Here is a 13,506-nt window from a genome sequence, read left to right as displayed (position 1 = left end):
AGTCTGCACTCACTTTTGATTAATATTTCATCCAAAATGTGTTAGTATAATGGAAATCATTTAGGAGACAATTTAATATAAGAGCTGTGGATTGGACTGTGAGGTTATTAGGCTTCTGCAATTTGTAGCTAATTGTGTTTTAGAAAATAAAAATATTTTTCAACTACTATAAACTATGTTGAAAGAAGCAATACTAGAACAACATTTGAGAGCCAGCACATCATTTTGTAATTCAGGGTAGACTCTGAAACTCTGCACACTTATATCAATATTTTTTTAGGGGGGTGGGGGGGGGTTAAAGTTGTTCTCATATCCTTTTGCAAATTTAATTGTTTCAAATCCTAGCTGTAAATTTACTATTTAATACAGAACAGGATTTTCACCTGCTAACATCTTACCCGGGGTGTCAAAAAGTGTTAGGCATTAGCAAGAATCTTCTTTATCAAAAATGCCACGGGATGCTACATTAAAGTTCAATTCAGTTATTTGAACAAACCTTTGACACATATTGTAATTCCCCCTAAGGCACCAAGTTATTTATCACTCTTACTGTCAGACAGCTTTGAATCCAAATACAGGTTAGCAGTCTTTAGAGGGATATACTGTATACTTCATTCATTTCTTAACTGTTTTGAAAGCCAAACATTGGCCTGCTATGCTTGCAAAAACGTTTGATTTTAACAATGCACCTGTGTTTTGTGGTGAGTCAGTACTGTGGACTAACATATATAATGACGACAAAGGAACACTCCAAGCAACTCCCTTTAAAGGGGATTGAAAAGCACAGGTCAAGAAATGGAGACAAAAATATTCCAAGTCGCCAAATATCCCATGGAGTCCAGACCTGTAGATCTGCCAAGAGTAGGCCATTCACAAACACTGAGTGATCAAGAGTGGTAAAGAAAAGCAAGAAAGCACACAGGAGGCTCTGAAGTCAGCTGAAAGAAGGTCCTATGGTCTGATAAGACCAAAATTAAGCCTTCTGTCCATTAGACTAAACTCCATGTTAAAACTGCACACGTCATGTGAAGCATGGTGGAGGCAGCATCATGTTGTGAGGATGTGACTCTGTAGCAAAATATGGAAAAAAACCTGGAGAAAAACCTGATGCAGTAGGCAAGAAACTTATGCTTTGGGAGAAGATTTGTTTTCCGGCATGACAAGGACCCTAAGCATAAAGCCACAGATACACAGGAAGGGCTTCCAAACAATAATGTCAATGTTCTGGAGTGGCCCAGTCTGAATTTAGATCTCAATTCAATCAACACTTTGTGGCTGGACTTGAAAAAGGCTATTCACTCACAATCTCCATGACACCTGACAGAGCTTGGGCAGCTTTGCAAAGAAGAATGGAGAAAAATGGCAGTGTGGTGATGTGCAAAGCTGATGAAGACAGAAAGACATGAGCACACAGACTTGAGACTGTCACGGATGCCAAGAGTGCGTCTACTAAATACTGATTTCAAGTGGGTGAATACTTATAAAACTGCAAAAATTTATTTGCATACTTCTAATTAATTTAGGCCACTTTGCAGAGAGATCTATTTTCACTTTCACATTAACCCATTTATCAATGTCAAAAAAGCCAAATTAAATCCACTGCAATTCAATGTTGTAGAATAATAAAATGTGAAAACCTCCCAGGGGGTGAATTACTTTATATAGTCAATATAAATTTCTATGTAATTTCTTTAAAGATATTTATTTTTCATGTCAACTTCAATGGTGTAAAGATATCTTTCAGTGTTGTCATGCATGCACGCCTTAGGATTGCCTTCCATGAGGTACAGAGAGCACTGCTGCCAACAGTCTTGTCTCCTTTTTCACCCCACAGCATTGATATTCAACGAAGCCAGAGATACTCCATCCCTTCCATCTAAAAGGGAGACGTCCCTAGAAGGTGGTGTCACATTTGAAGCCAAAAGCCCACCTGTCGGGAACGATACCAGAGCAGCCTTTCCTAGGAATGCCACCAGAGGGCAATAAGAGGCTACTGGCAGTTTCTTTATTGTAGTGCCACTGTGCACATGTTAAGTTCTTTATTCTTTGAATTAAACAGGGTTTGCCTTGTTGACACCCCAACTATTTTGGAACTGTGCCTGCTCCGCTACAGTGTGTAGGCAATATATCTATAACTCATCTAAACATATCTGAAAGTGAAACTGTGTTCTGAAAAACACAATTTTGAGATATATTCAAGTATTTCAACATATATTTAAATCATTTAAAGATAACTCTAAATGATAATTTGGCTCACTATACCATATGCCATACACTACACAATTCCAAAAGTTGAAAAATTAAAGTAAAACCAGTAATCAATGAATGAGATTTCTTTTAAACAATACAATAAAAATTTATTGGTCAATATAATGAAAAAGAGTAACATCTCAAAAGCTGTTAAAGTCATTTCTTGGCTACACATCCCTATCTCATATTTTCTTGTAACATGGAGTAGTGAACAGCCAGTAATTCCAGTGGATTTACAAATGAAGTAATGCTGACCCTGTAAGATTTAGTGAAGGAGATCAAAGTGAAAGAAACCAACACTCACATGTTTTTTTCCCTCTCTGAAAGTGCTTCTTTATGATGAAACAGCATGGCAGAACTGTAATGTGCAAATTAGGATCAAAAATAAAATGTACAAAGAATGTTCCTTTCTACAAAAGGCTCCTTCTACATTGGATTTTTTAACTAAAATTTATAATGAAAGTCAGGTATACTTTAACTGTAAATGCATTGGACTTGCAGGCCATTTTACTTGGCAAAACCCCTTCTTTTTGTTAAATGATGTAACATTTACTTTCTTCAAAATCCAACAAGCCAAATGGTTTTATCTTTAGTGCAGAGTAACAAACAATTCATGTTATAAAAATGCTACAAAATGAAACTAAAGGTTTTCAGTATACAAATGTCCATGATGTGGGGTGTAAAATAACTAAATGGAGTATTAAAGTTTTTTTCACCCACTTAGAACTTAATAAAGTAAATGGAAAACAAATTAATGTTTACCAACCCCAGGTTCAGCTCTAATAACATTATGTATTTACAACATATATGTTTAACATTTTAAAGTGTCTCTTTTAAAGTGATTAAATAAAAGAAAATGTTTTCCAGCTCTCATATCCAAGGTAACAGAATGCAAAATACACAAGCAGTCCCAAGAATGTGAATCCTTCATTCTAAGGCTTTGGAAGTCAAGAAAATAGACACAATATACACATATATAAAAAGCAGAAGCTCCCCATTCTAATTTAAAACTAAATCATGGGTAAGAGGGTTTTATAAAGATGAAGACGACTGCTCTAGCTGAAAGTGAAATTCTGCTTGTGTTTCTCTTCTTTATACAAGTATTTCCATTTATGAAAGGTTTTACAGTATGCATCACAGATGACAGTACAAAATTTACTGTCTGAATATTTAGCTTTTTTGGCCCTTCAAAAATATTCAGGAAACAAGTCAGATGCTGAATCTGGATTTCAATGTAGTGTGAAGAAGAAAAGAGAACAAAAACTGTAATAGCTGGCAACCCCAACTTCCTCTAACAAAATTCACAATAATTAAAAACTAATAACATTGTAATCAAATTAATATGCACAGTGCATATTGCCTTTTTACACCATAATATGTCTCTCTTGTGGCATCATGGCCTCTAATTTCACTGAAAGGATTTACATCACTCCACCATAGCACCACATCCTGTTGGCTGTGCCCAGCATGCACTGTGACTTCTCATTCATATTGGAGGAAATAATACTTCATGAGCAAGTAAAATCCTCATACCCTTCATAGATACAATGAATGTCTGCTTTCTTCAAGTGTTCTTTTCTCTTTGTATACTTATGAACTTCACAGCCTCCAAAAATATCAGGCTCATTGGTCCAATCTTGTACATTCGATCAGATCATACAGCTTTTTTACTGCTGTGATGGCGAGTGATAGCCTCCAGTTTTTGTCTGTATGCTTCAGCCTCTTGCTCTTTCTTTAGCAGCTGCTGTCTGTACTTCTGTGCCTCTCGATTCGCCTCTTCCAGTTGTTTCTGTAACGCTTCCTTCTCCTTGAGTTGTAGAAGGGAAAAAAAGAGGTAAACAAAAACACTTCTGATGAAACATTTATATTGGAAAGTATGCAACAAAAAAATTAACAGATTTACTAATAAATACTGTGGCTAGCTGGAATAGGTAAAAAAATTAGTTACAGTGTGCCTACTGTAATTTCATTACTTGTTCCCGTTTAATTTCCACTCCCCATCTAATTTCTATAGTGATTTCTTGCTTTGCTAGTATTGCAAAACATCAATGCATGGCAAATTCTGCTTCCAGATTTTTCCTGTGTGGAGAGTGTGCTTTTGGTCCCATATCCCAAAGACTCATTTGTAAGGTTAAGTGGCAACACTGTAAAGATACATATATATTCTTTAGTTGCATATATTCTTCATTGTTATGTGACCAGTATTTGTGTGTGCAATATATATGTATAAAATACCTAGGTTCTAGCATTAGAAAGTCACTGCATTGCTCTATTTTCTTCCTTGTCATCAATAAAATTCCAGAAATAAGCAAATGAGAAAAAATATTTAGAAGATGCATTTTATTGGTAATATTACAGAAGATTTGTATTTTTCTTAAATAACACAAAGAATTTGTGTGTTTTTAATAATAAAAAAATGTAAAAATATATAAAAAATATATTTTACAAAAGTCTCTAACGTAATTTTGTCATGTTTGTCTGGCTTTCTCTCTCTTCTGCCATGCTTCCTGCTGTATATCTTGTCTTATTTCCATTCTTCTAGTTATCTTTCTTTCTCCTCATATTTAATGTCTGTATCCACTAGATTACCTGGGGTGTTCTCACTGAACCTAAAATGACAAGATGATTAATTACATATACAAGGCAGAATGTAACTTTACAGTTCATAGTTCAAGGAGCCTGTTCTTTTTTGTGATCTCTGTATATATTTCATTGAGATATATATATATTTTTTTTTTTACAAAATTATAAATAAAAAAAGTTGATGCCTATTGACAACCTGTGTTATAAACAGTAAACACTTCTACTGCATAAGACAGTGTGGTCTAGGAGATGGGACATTTTATTTTAAAACAAGATTGCCAGCTTAAACTCCAGCTCTGACCACTGAGGGAGTCATCTAACCTACCTGTTCTTCAATCGTAAAAAAAAAAAAAAAAAAATGATGTAAACAACTGTAAAGTATTCCAAGTTTGCAAGCAGCCTTGGTGTCAGCCAAATATACTTAAAAAAATGGTAACAATAATAAGATAGTTAGAATAAATCTTGAATATTACCAAACTCTAGTTTTATGTTTCATACCAAAACATAAAGAAGTGAGCTCTGAATCTCAGTTTACAAAAAAAAGAGAATGTTAAAAAGAGAGGTAGAATTAAAACAAACTTTAAAAGGCATTACTTTATAATAGCATTTTAACTTTAATCTACAAAAATTTTTTAAAAACAAACTGTTCGAAGAATTAATCATTTGGATTAGTAGTAGTATATCATCCAAAAATTAAGATAATCATGAAGGAAATCTATAATGGAAAATACAAATGCAAGTATCTGATGAGGCTCAAAAATACTTTACTCATGGAAAAATGAAATTCTTACAATTTGAGTACCTGAATGAGATTTCATATAATATAATGATATAAAATGTAATATAACCAAGTTACAACATGAAAATTTAATTCAATTCTTTATTGCATGAATCTATTACTTTATAAACTGTATTTTAATCACAGAAGAGTATCTCCAAAAAAGGAAATATCTACTACTCCATCTATTTTTTGAGCTCAGTTTCCTCTGTCTGAGAATTTATACTATATACTGGTAAATACAAAATTATATCAATTTATATAAAGTATATATTATATAAAATATTATGTTATTATTATCTACAATATAATACAACACTAATGTCTGTGTATGTGTGTGATGTGTCCCTCAAAGCAATCCGATTGGGCAGTTTGGTTTTGGTGACGCAATCGAAAGAGGAAGTTAGATACACAAGGAGGAGAAAAGGCATAGGAGGGACTCTGAGAGTTGCCTTCAAAGACAGGAAGTATTAATGCAAAGAGGAATCAAGAAAGGTGTCCTGAAAATAATGAGTGTGTAAGAAGAAGGATTTACAGGAATACACTCGACAGAGGGAACACTGGGCAAGAGAGGTTCAGACACATGAAAATACCGAATACATGTGTAGGAGGGATGCTGATGGTACACATAGGGCAGGAGATATCACATTTTTTTTAACTTATTCTATTACGTGTCGGGTGGCACTGCAGTGCAATGGTAGCACTGCAGCCTCGCAGTAAGTAAACAGGGATTCACATCCCAGGTCTTCCCTGCGTGAAGTTTCATGTTCTCCTCATGTCTGCATGTGTTTCCTTCCAATGTCCAAAGACATGCAGGTAGGTGGACTGGAGATACCAAATTGACCCTAGTGTGTGGTTAGGGTGTGTATAAGTGTATGTGTTCACCCTGCAATGGACTGCTGCCCTGTTCAGGGTTTGTTCCTGCCATGCGCCCTTTGCAAGCTGGGATGGTCTCCAGCACCACCGTAACGTATCTGTTCAAGACTAAGCAGGTTAGAAATAATTGACTATTACCTGTCTTTGACAAGTAACATGGCTTGCTATATGTAAGTTTTATCTGTCAAAAAATGTATGTTACATTTATATGTCTGACTTGAATAGTAAAACACAAAAGGGGTTTCTATTCACTTTTTACACTGCTACAGTGTTTCCCTTTCTCCATCTTTTGAATCAAAATGAAATACCCCCTATCATCTTTCATAACTGCTCACAACCAAATAACTCCAGCTTAAAGACTAATTTTCTCCAAGCACCACTAACATTTAACACTTGCAAATCATAAAAAGCCAAATGTGATTTACAACCATTTAAGAAAAAAAAGAGCATATATTGTTTACACTTTTTTGAAAAGTTTTATTTTTTAAATCAAACTATGCAAGTGTGAAGTACAATACTATGCATTATACATCAATACCTACCAAACTCAACCATTCGTTACTGTATGCACATAAATAGACTTTCGGCAAGATTAGCAAGATAGCAGCAGTATGTTTTGTTGATAGGCCACTGCCAAATTGCTGCTTCTGCTTGTTTATTCATAGTACTGATTTTATTTTTTATCTTTTCATGGCATATTGGCCCATACATAATATGATCGCTCTACAGTTATTCATGATATGCATTATTCTTGAGTACTCTTTGAGATTAAGATCACTTATACATGCCCTGCTCCAGTCAGGCGAGTTATTTAAAGCAAACAAAGAACACTAATGAATGTGATGCCAAAATGTATTATTATTGAACAAGTCTTCAAACTTAAATTATTTTATTGAAAAATATTGCCCAGACTTCCAGTTTTTTACTGAAACCTGGCTCACTGTTGACTTTTGTGAACTTATTCAAACTTTAGTTTTTTATAGTATTCTATCATATTAAGATCAGGGTGGTGATTTTTAAAGTGCGTTTTAAATGTCATCAAATGCGGACAGAGCAATTTGAGACCTTTGAGGAATAGCTGTTGAAGATAACATTCTTATACTCTTGGAATTGTGTAATTACTTAAAGACTTCATCAGGGAAACAATGCCTTTACTAATGAATTCACTGACTTACTATCATCACTGTTAATTACTAAAGAGAGCTTGTTGGCACTGGGCGATTTTAATACCCATATAACCTTTCATGCAAGGTCAATAGATAAACAATTTACACAGCTTATGGTCTCCTTTTAACCTACAGCAATGGGTGGTGACTGGCCCTACCCATGTCCACAAATACACACTAGACTTGGCTTTCTCAATGGGCTTCACAATTTGTGACATTATTACTGATTCCACTGCACTTCCATTGTCGGATCATTCTTAGATTTTTATCTTCTGTTGAGTTTCACAGAGAATACTTAAAAGACCAGTCTCAACCCTACCAATATCAGTATATTAGATCAGAGACTGACAGGTTTTTTCTGTATGCCTTCACCGATGATCCCTTTACCTTCATCCAGGAAGTGTCACCTTCCTACCTAGATACTAAGGAGGGTGACAGTTCATTCACTGCACTGCAAATTTAAATAATTATGCTTCAGTTAAGGTCAGAAGGCCAAGCTCAAAGGCTTATCTGTGGTTAAATGCACACATTTCCTCTCTCAGTAGAAGCTGTAGGTGAGAAGATAGCTGACAGAAGAAGAATGAACTGCAAATTATGTGTGAGATCTTCAGAAACAGCTTGGATGAATTCCAAAAATCTATTAAGTCTGCTAGATCACAGTATTGTGCACAAATTATTGTTAAGATCTCATAGTCTAAAATACGGGTGTCGAACTACAGTCCTAGAGGGCTGCAGTGGCTGCAGGTTTTCATTCTAACCATCTTCTTAATTAGTGACCCGTTTATGCTGCTAATTAACTTCTTTAGCATTCATTTTAATTAACTTGACTCAGACCCCTTAGTATTTTCTTTTTCCTTAATTAGCAGCCAAATAATAGTGAGACACAAAATAAGCCGCCACATGAGCAGCTCAATTGTGCTCATCACACAATATTTGAAAATAAAGAAAAGTGAAGGTCTCAGTAAGGCTGATCTCTCAGGTCACCAAAACATTTTGATGGTGTTCTTAGAAAAAACAGAAAAATCAACAGTTTTGGAAATGTCTGCTGTGGCAGAATGAGAGCAGCAACAGGCCATGAAATTAGATAATGAGTTTAATTAACAGCAAGAATCAGCTTGTCATTAAGAAACTGGTTGGAGTGAAATTGGTTGGAGTTTGAAGCCCCAGTTTAGCTTGTCATCTGTTGGCTCATTTCATGTCTCAATTCTGTTTGGCTGTCATTTAATGAAGAAAGGAATAAATTCAGAGGGCCAAATCCTTAAAAACAGGGCTATTAAAATGAAGGGAAAACAAATTTAATTAGCAGTGGAAACCGGTCAGGGCGGCATGGTGGCACAGTGGGTAGCGCTGCTGCCTCGCAGTTGGGAGACCTGGGGACCTGGATTCGCTTCCCGGGTCCTCCCTGCGTGGAGTTTGAATGTTCTCCCCGTGTCTGCGTGGGTTTCCTCCGGGTGCTCCGGTTTCCTCCCACAGTCCAAAGACATGCTGGTTAGGTGGATTGGCGATTCTACATTGGCCCTAGTGTGTGCTTGGTGTGTGGGTGTGTTTGTTTGTGTGTGTGTGTGTCCTGCGGTGGGTTGGCACCCTGCCGGGGATTGGTTCCTGCCTTGTGCCCTGTGTTCGCTGGGATTGGCTCCAGCAGACCCCCGTGACCCTGTGTTCGGATTCAGCGGGTTGGAAAATGGATGGATGGATGGAAACCGGTCACTGATTAGGAAAAGAATCTGAATGAAAACCTGCAGCCACTGTGGCCCTCCAGGACTGGAGTTCGACACCCCTGGTCTAAAAGATCAAAAAAATATATCTTTTATTTAATTGAATATTGCTATTTACTAGTTTCCTCCGGGCGCTCTGGTTTCCTCCCACAGTCCAAAGACATGCAGGTAAGGTGGATTGGCGATTCTAATTGGCCCTAGTGTGTACTTGGTGTGTTTGTTTGTGTGTGTCCTGCGGTGGGTTGGCACCCTGCCCGGGATTGGTTCCTGCCTTGTGCCCTGTGTTGACTGGCATTGGCTCCAGCAGACCCCCATGTCCCTGTGTTCAGATTCAGCGGGTTGGAAAATGGATGGATGAAATGGATGCTATTTACTAATCAGAGTGATTAGTAGCCCTTAGAGATAAGGTGAGAAGCACAGACATCCATTAGAGGCTGAGAGTTAAAGCCTTGATGTGAAGGGTCATTTAGGAGCCTATTGAGGTTGTTCTGATACAGATTTCTCTCAGACACATCCCTGTGGAGGTTTTATGGGCACAACCAGCAAGGAGCAGACCACAGGGGAGACCAACGGCCCGTTGGGACAACTGTATCTCCCAAATGGCCTAGAAACGTTTTGGGATCCCACAACATGAATTGACAACTGTGGCTGGGGAAAGGGACATATAGGCTTTGCTGCCAACACTGTTAACCCTGTAACTCGGTCCAGGAAAATGAACGAATGAATAATCAGGATGAGCTAGATGAATTGTTAACACTCTATGAAATCTCTGCAGTAGGGAGTGGCCCAAAAGAATATTCCGGAATATTTAATTAAAAAAAAAAAAAGAATTATTTTAAATTTAAGTTTATAAATTTTATTCAGGGTAGCACAGTGGCACAATGATAAACCTGCTTTCTGGAAATAAGGAGACCAGAGTTCATGCCCCATTTGCTCCCTGTGTGGAATTTGTTATGTTCCCTCTGCTTCCATGTGGGGTTATTTTGGCTGCTCCTGTTTCTTCCCACAGTCCAAAGACACGTATGTTAGGTGGGTTGATGTTGCTGTACTGGCCATAGTGTATGTGTGTTCTCTCTGAAATGGGCTGGTACAATGACCAGGGATTGTTCTTGCCTTCTGCCCAGTGCTTGTTAGGAGAAACTCCAGCTGTCCCACAACCCTGCTCTAGATAATCAACGTAGGAAAATAAATGGAATGGAATAATGTTATTTATGTTAATAAAGATAGAAAGGTAAAGCTGCTATCTAAAATGCTAACCACTCTAGGTATCAATATCTCTTTTCCTCTACTATAATATTCATTCTATAAAGCAGTTCCCTCTACGAAACACTAGTATGAATATTTTTGTCATTATTTCACAAAATCAAGTTAAACACATGAAAGTGGACACATTTTCAGTTTAATATACTGTATATCTCAGTTGCAATTGAGGACTCAGAGTTATCTCTGTTTTAGTATGCAGAAAAAAATACAAAAAAACTTTTGTCAGAGCTGAATCTGGCTAGTTATGGCTATGCACATTTAGGTTGAACCCAGTATATTTTAGTGAATTACACTTTTGTACTATAGCTAGGAAGCTACAGTGCCCCTTGCCATCTACTTAAAAAAACAAATGGAGTTTCAGGTAATTATAATGGAAAAAACTGTTTTAACAGCACTAACAGAATTTCAAAAGATATCTGGTCTTAGAATTAATCTGAATAAAAGTATACTCTTTCCAGTGAATTCACAAGCATATAATATTAGATTAGATACCCTACCTTTTACCATAGCAGATCAGTTTAAATACCATGGGGTAAATATCACAAGTAAACATAAAGCTCTTTATCAACAAAATTTTGGCGTCTGTATGGAAAAAATTAAGCAAGACTTGCATAGATGGTCAACCCTTCATCTCACTCTAGCCGGAAGAATTAACATTGTTAAGATGAATATCCTTCCTAAACTTCTCTTTTTATTTCAAAACATTCCAATATATATCAATAAATCGTTTTTTAAACAGTTAGATTCAATAATAACCTCATTCATTTGGAACTCAAAACACCCACGTATCCGAAGAGCGACCCTACAAAGACCTCAGGCAGAAGGTGGCATGGCTTTACCTAATTTTCAGTTTTATTACTGGGCAGCAAACATACAAGCCATAAAAACCTGGACACAAATAAATGAACATACACAGGCTTGGTCCGCAATAGAAGTAAAATCCTGTAGTACTTCTTTATATTCCCTGCTCTGCTCTCCAATAAATGAAAGTTATCGCAAATATACTAATAACCCAATTGTGCTTTACTCACTTAGAATATGGAACCAAATTAGAAAGCATTTTAAGATAGAAAATCTTTTATCAGTGGCACCTCTGCAAGAGAACCACCTCTTTCACCCTTCGCAAGTATATCCAGTTTTTAATACTTGGAAAAGTTTTGGGATTAAAATGCTCAGAGATCTTTATATAGACAACATATTTACATCTTTTGAACAATTACGTTCAAAATTCAACCTCCCAGCTACACATTTCTTTTACTATCTTCAAATTAAAAATTTTGATAAACAGAAATTGCCCGATTTCCCCCACCTTGCATCCTCCACAATGCTGGAAAAAATACTGCTCAATTTCGAGGAAACAAACACTATTTCCGCAATATATAAAATCTTATTAGAGTCCCTACCTTTCAAAGATCCAAGAGGACATTGGGAAGATCTCTTAATCAATATATCAGAAAAGGAGTGGAAGGTAGCAAAGCAGAGAATTCACTCGAGTTCTATATGCGCAAAGCATAGAATTATTCAACTAAAAATTATATATCGAGCCCATCTGTCTCGCTTAAAACTGTCCAAAATGTTTCCAGGGCAGGATCCAACCTGCGAACGCTGCAACCAAGCTCCTGCCTCACTGGGTCATATGTTTTGGGCCTGCACCAAACTAACATCATTTTGGACAACATTTTTTAAGTGCCTCTCAGACAGCCTTGGTATCACAATCCCTCCTAACCCATTAACAGCTGTGTTCGGTGTTCTTCCAGATGGACTTGAATTGGAGAAGGACAAGCAAACTGTGATTGCATTCACTACACTTTTGGCACGCAGACTTATTTTGTTAAATTGGAAGAATCCTAATTCTCCTCTTATAAGTCAGTGGGAATCCAATGTTTTATATTATTTGAAATTGGAAAAAATCAAATTTTCAGTTAGAGGATCTGTACAAAATTTTTTCAAAACATGGCAGGATTTAATAAATATTATTTTAGAATAAGAGACATAACTATTATCGCATTTAACTCCCTTCTCCATCTCTTATTTACATAGATATTTACTTCTCCCTTTCTTTTGTTTAATGTTGCCTTATTAAAAAGCCTTAAGCAATTTTCCTTTAGCTAAGCTCTCCTTCTCAGGGGTGGGGTTTGATTAGTCTTCAAATTTGTCGGGTTATAAATTGATCTGTTTGTATGGAATGATTACAATGAAAATTAATAAAATAAAAATATTAAAGTTGTCAGTTATAATCATCAACATTAAAAGAAATAAACATTTGAAATATAATGGAAAAAATTGAATAAAAGCTATTGAATTATACAGATGACACAGTGCTTTATATTACTTACTCTGACCCAGTGCTACCCTATACTAAATGTACTAGATGAATTAAAAAAATGTACAGACCAACATAGGGTAGCAACCATTAATTAATACTGCCAATAATAATCAGTGATAAAAAATACTTGCGAATGAATTTTGTTATTAATTAATTGCCTAGTTATATATTATATACATCACTTTATTAATTGACAGAAACATTAAATCACATTTTGAGATCTGTAAAAATGATCTCACTAGGCACAAGTGTACAAATGTGATTGTGACCAACTGAAAAGAAAATACAGCAGAGTAATGGTCATCTCTCTGTCACTCACACTTGTGGATAATTCAGCAACCACTCTCAAATCCATTTTTTTCTGTATCTCCAGCAGTTCAAAATCCTGACAGTGCAGAATCCAAGACATAAACAATCTTGAAAATGTCGGTACAGTGTTACCTTTGATGATAGCGAAGACTGCTGTACTATAAGGAAAAAGCAGTCATGAAGTGTTCCATGGTTAGTTCACCCTGTGGTCTCTGCTGTCATCTAGCAGATAAAATCAAG

The 13,506-nt window shown here is 36.2% G+C and overlaps 1 protein-coding gene across 3 annotated transcripts in view; it reads right to left on the bottom strand.

The window, feature by feature from the left end:
- Positions 1-2,314: 2,314 nt before the first annotated feature.
- gabpb1 (GA binding protein transcription factor subunit beta 1) overlaps positions 2,315-13,506 on the bottom strand; it is a 40,389-nt gene continuing 29,197 nt past the window's right edge. The window contains exon 9 of one of the 3 annotated variants that reach the window (XM_028823501.2): positions 2,315-4,057. In XM_028823501.2, the coding sequence (XP_028679334.1) occupies positions 3,905-4,057 (153 nt within the window). In that variant the 3' untranslated portion in view covers positions 2,315-3,904. Of the gene's footprint in view, positions 4,058-4,575; positions 4,860-13,506 lie in introns of those variants that run through there. The other 2 variants (XM_028823500.2, XM_028823503.2) reach the window with 2 other exon arrangements.

The sequence above is a fragment of the Erpetoichthys calabaricus genome, chromosome 17 (assembly GCF_900747795.2).
Source record: "Erpetoichthys calabaricus chromosome 17, fErpCal1.3, whole genome shotgun sequence".
NCBI classification, from domain to species: Eukaryota; Metazoa; Chordata; class Cladistia; order Polypteriformes; family Polypteridae; genus Erpetoichthys; species Erpetoichthys calabaricus.
This window is presented reverse-complemented; position numbering and strand designations above follow the sequence as displayed.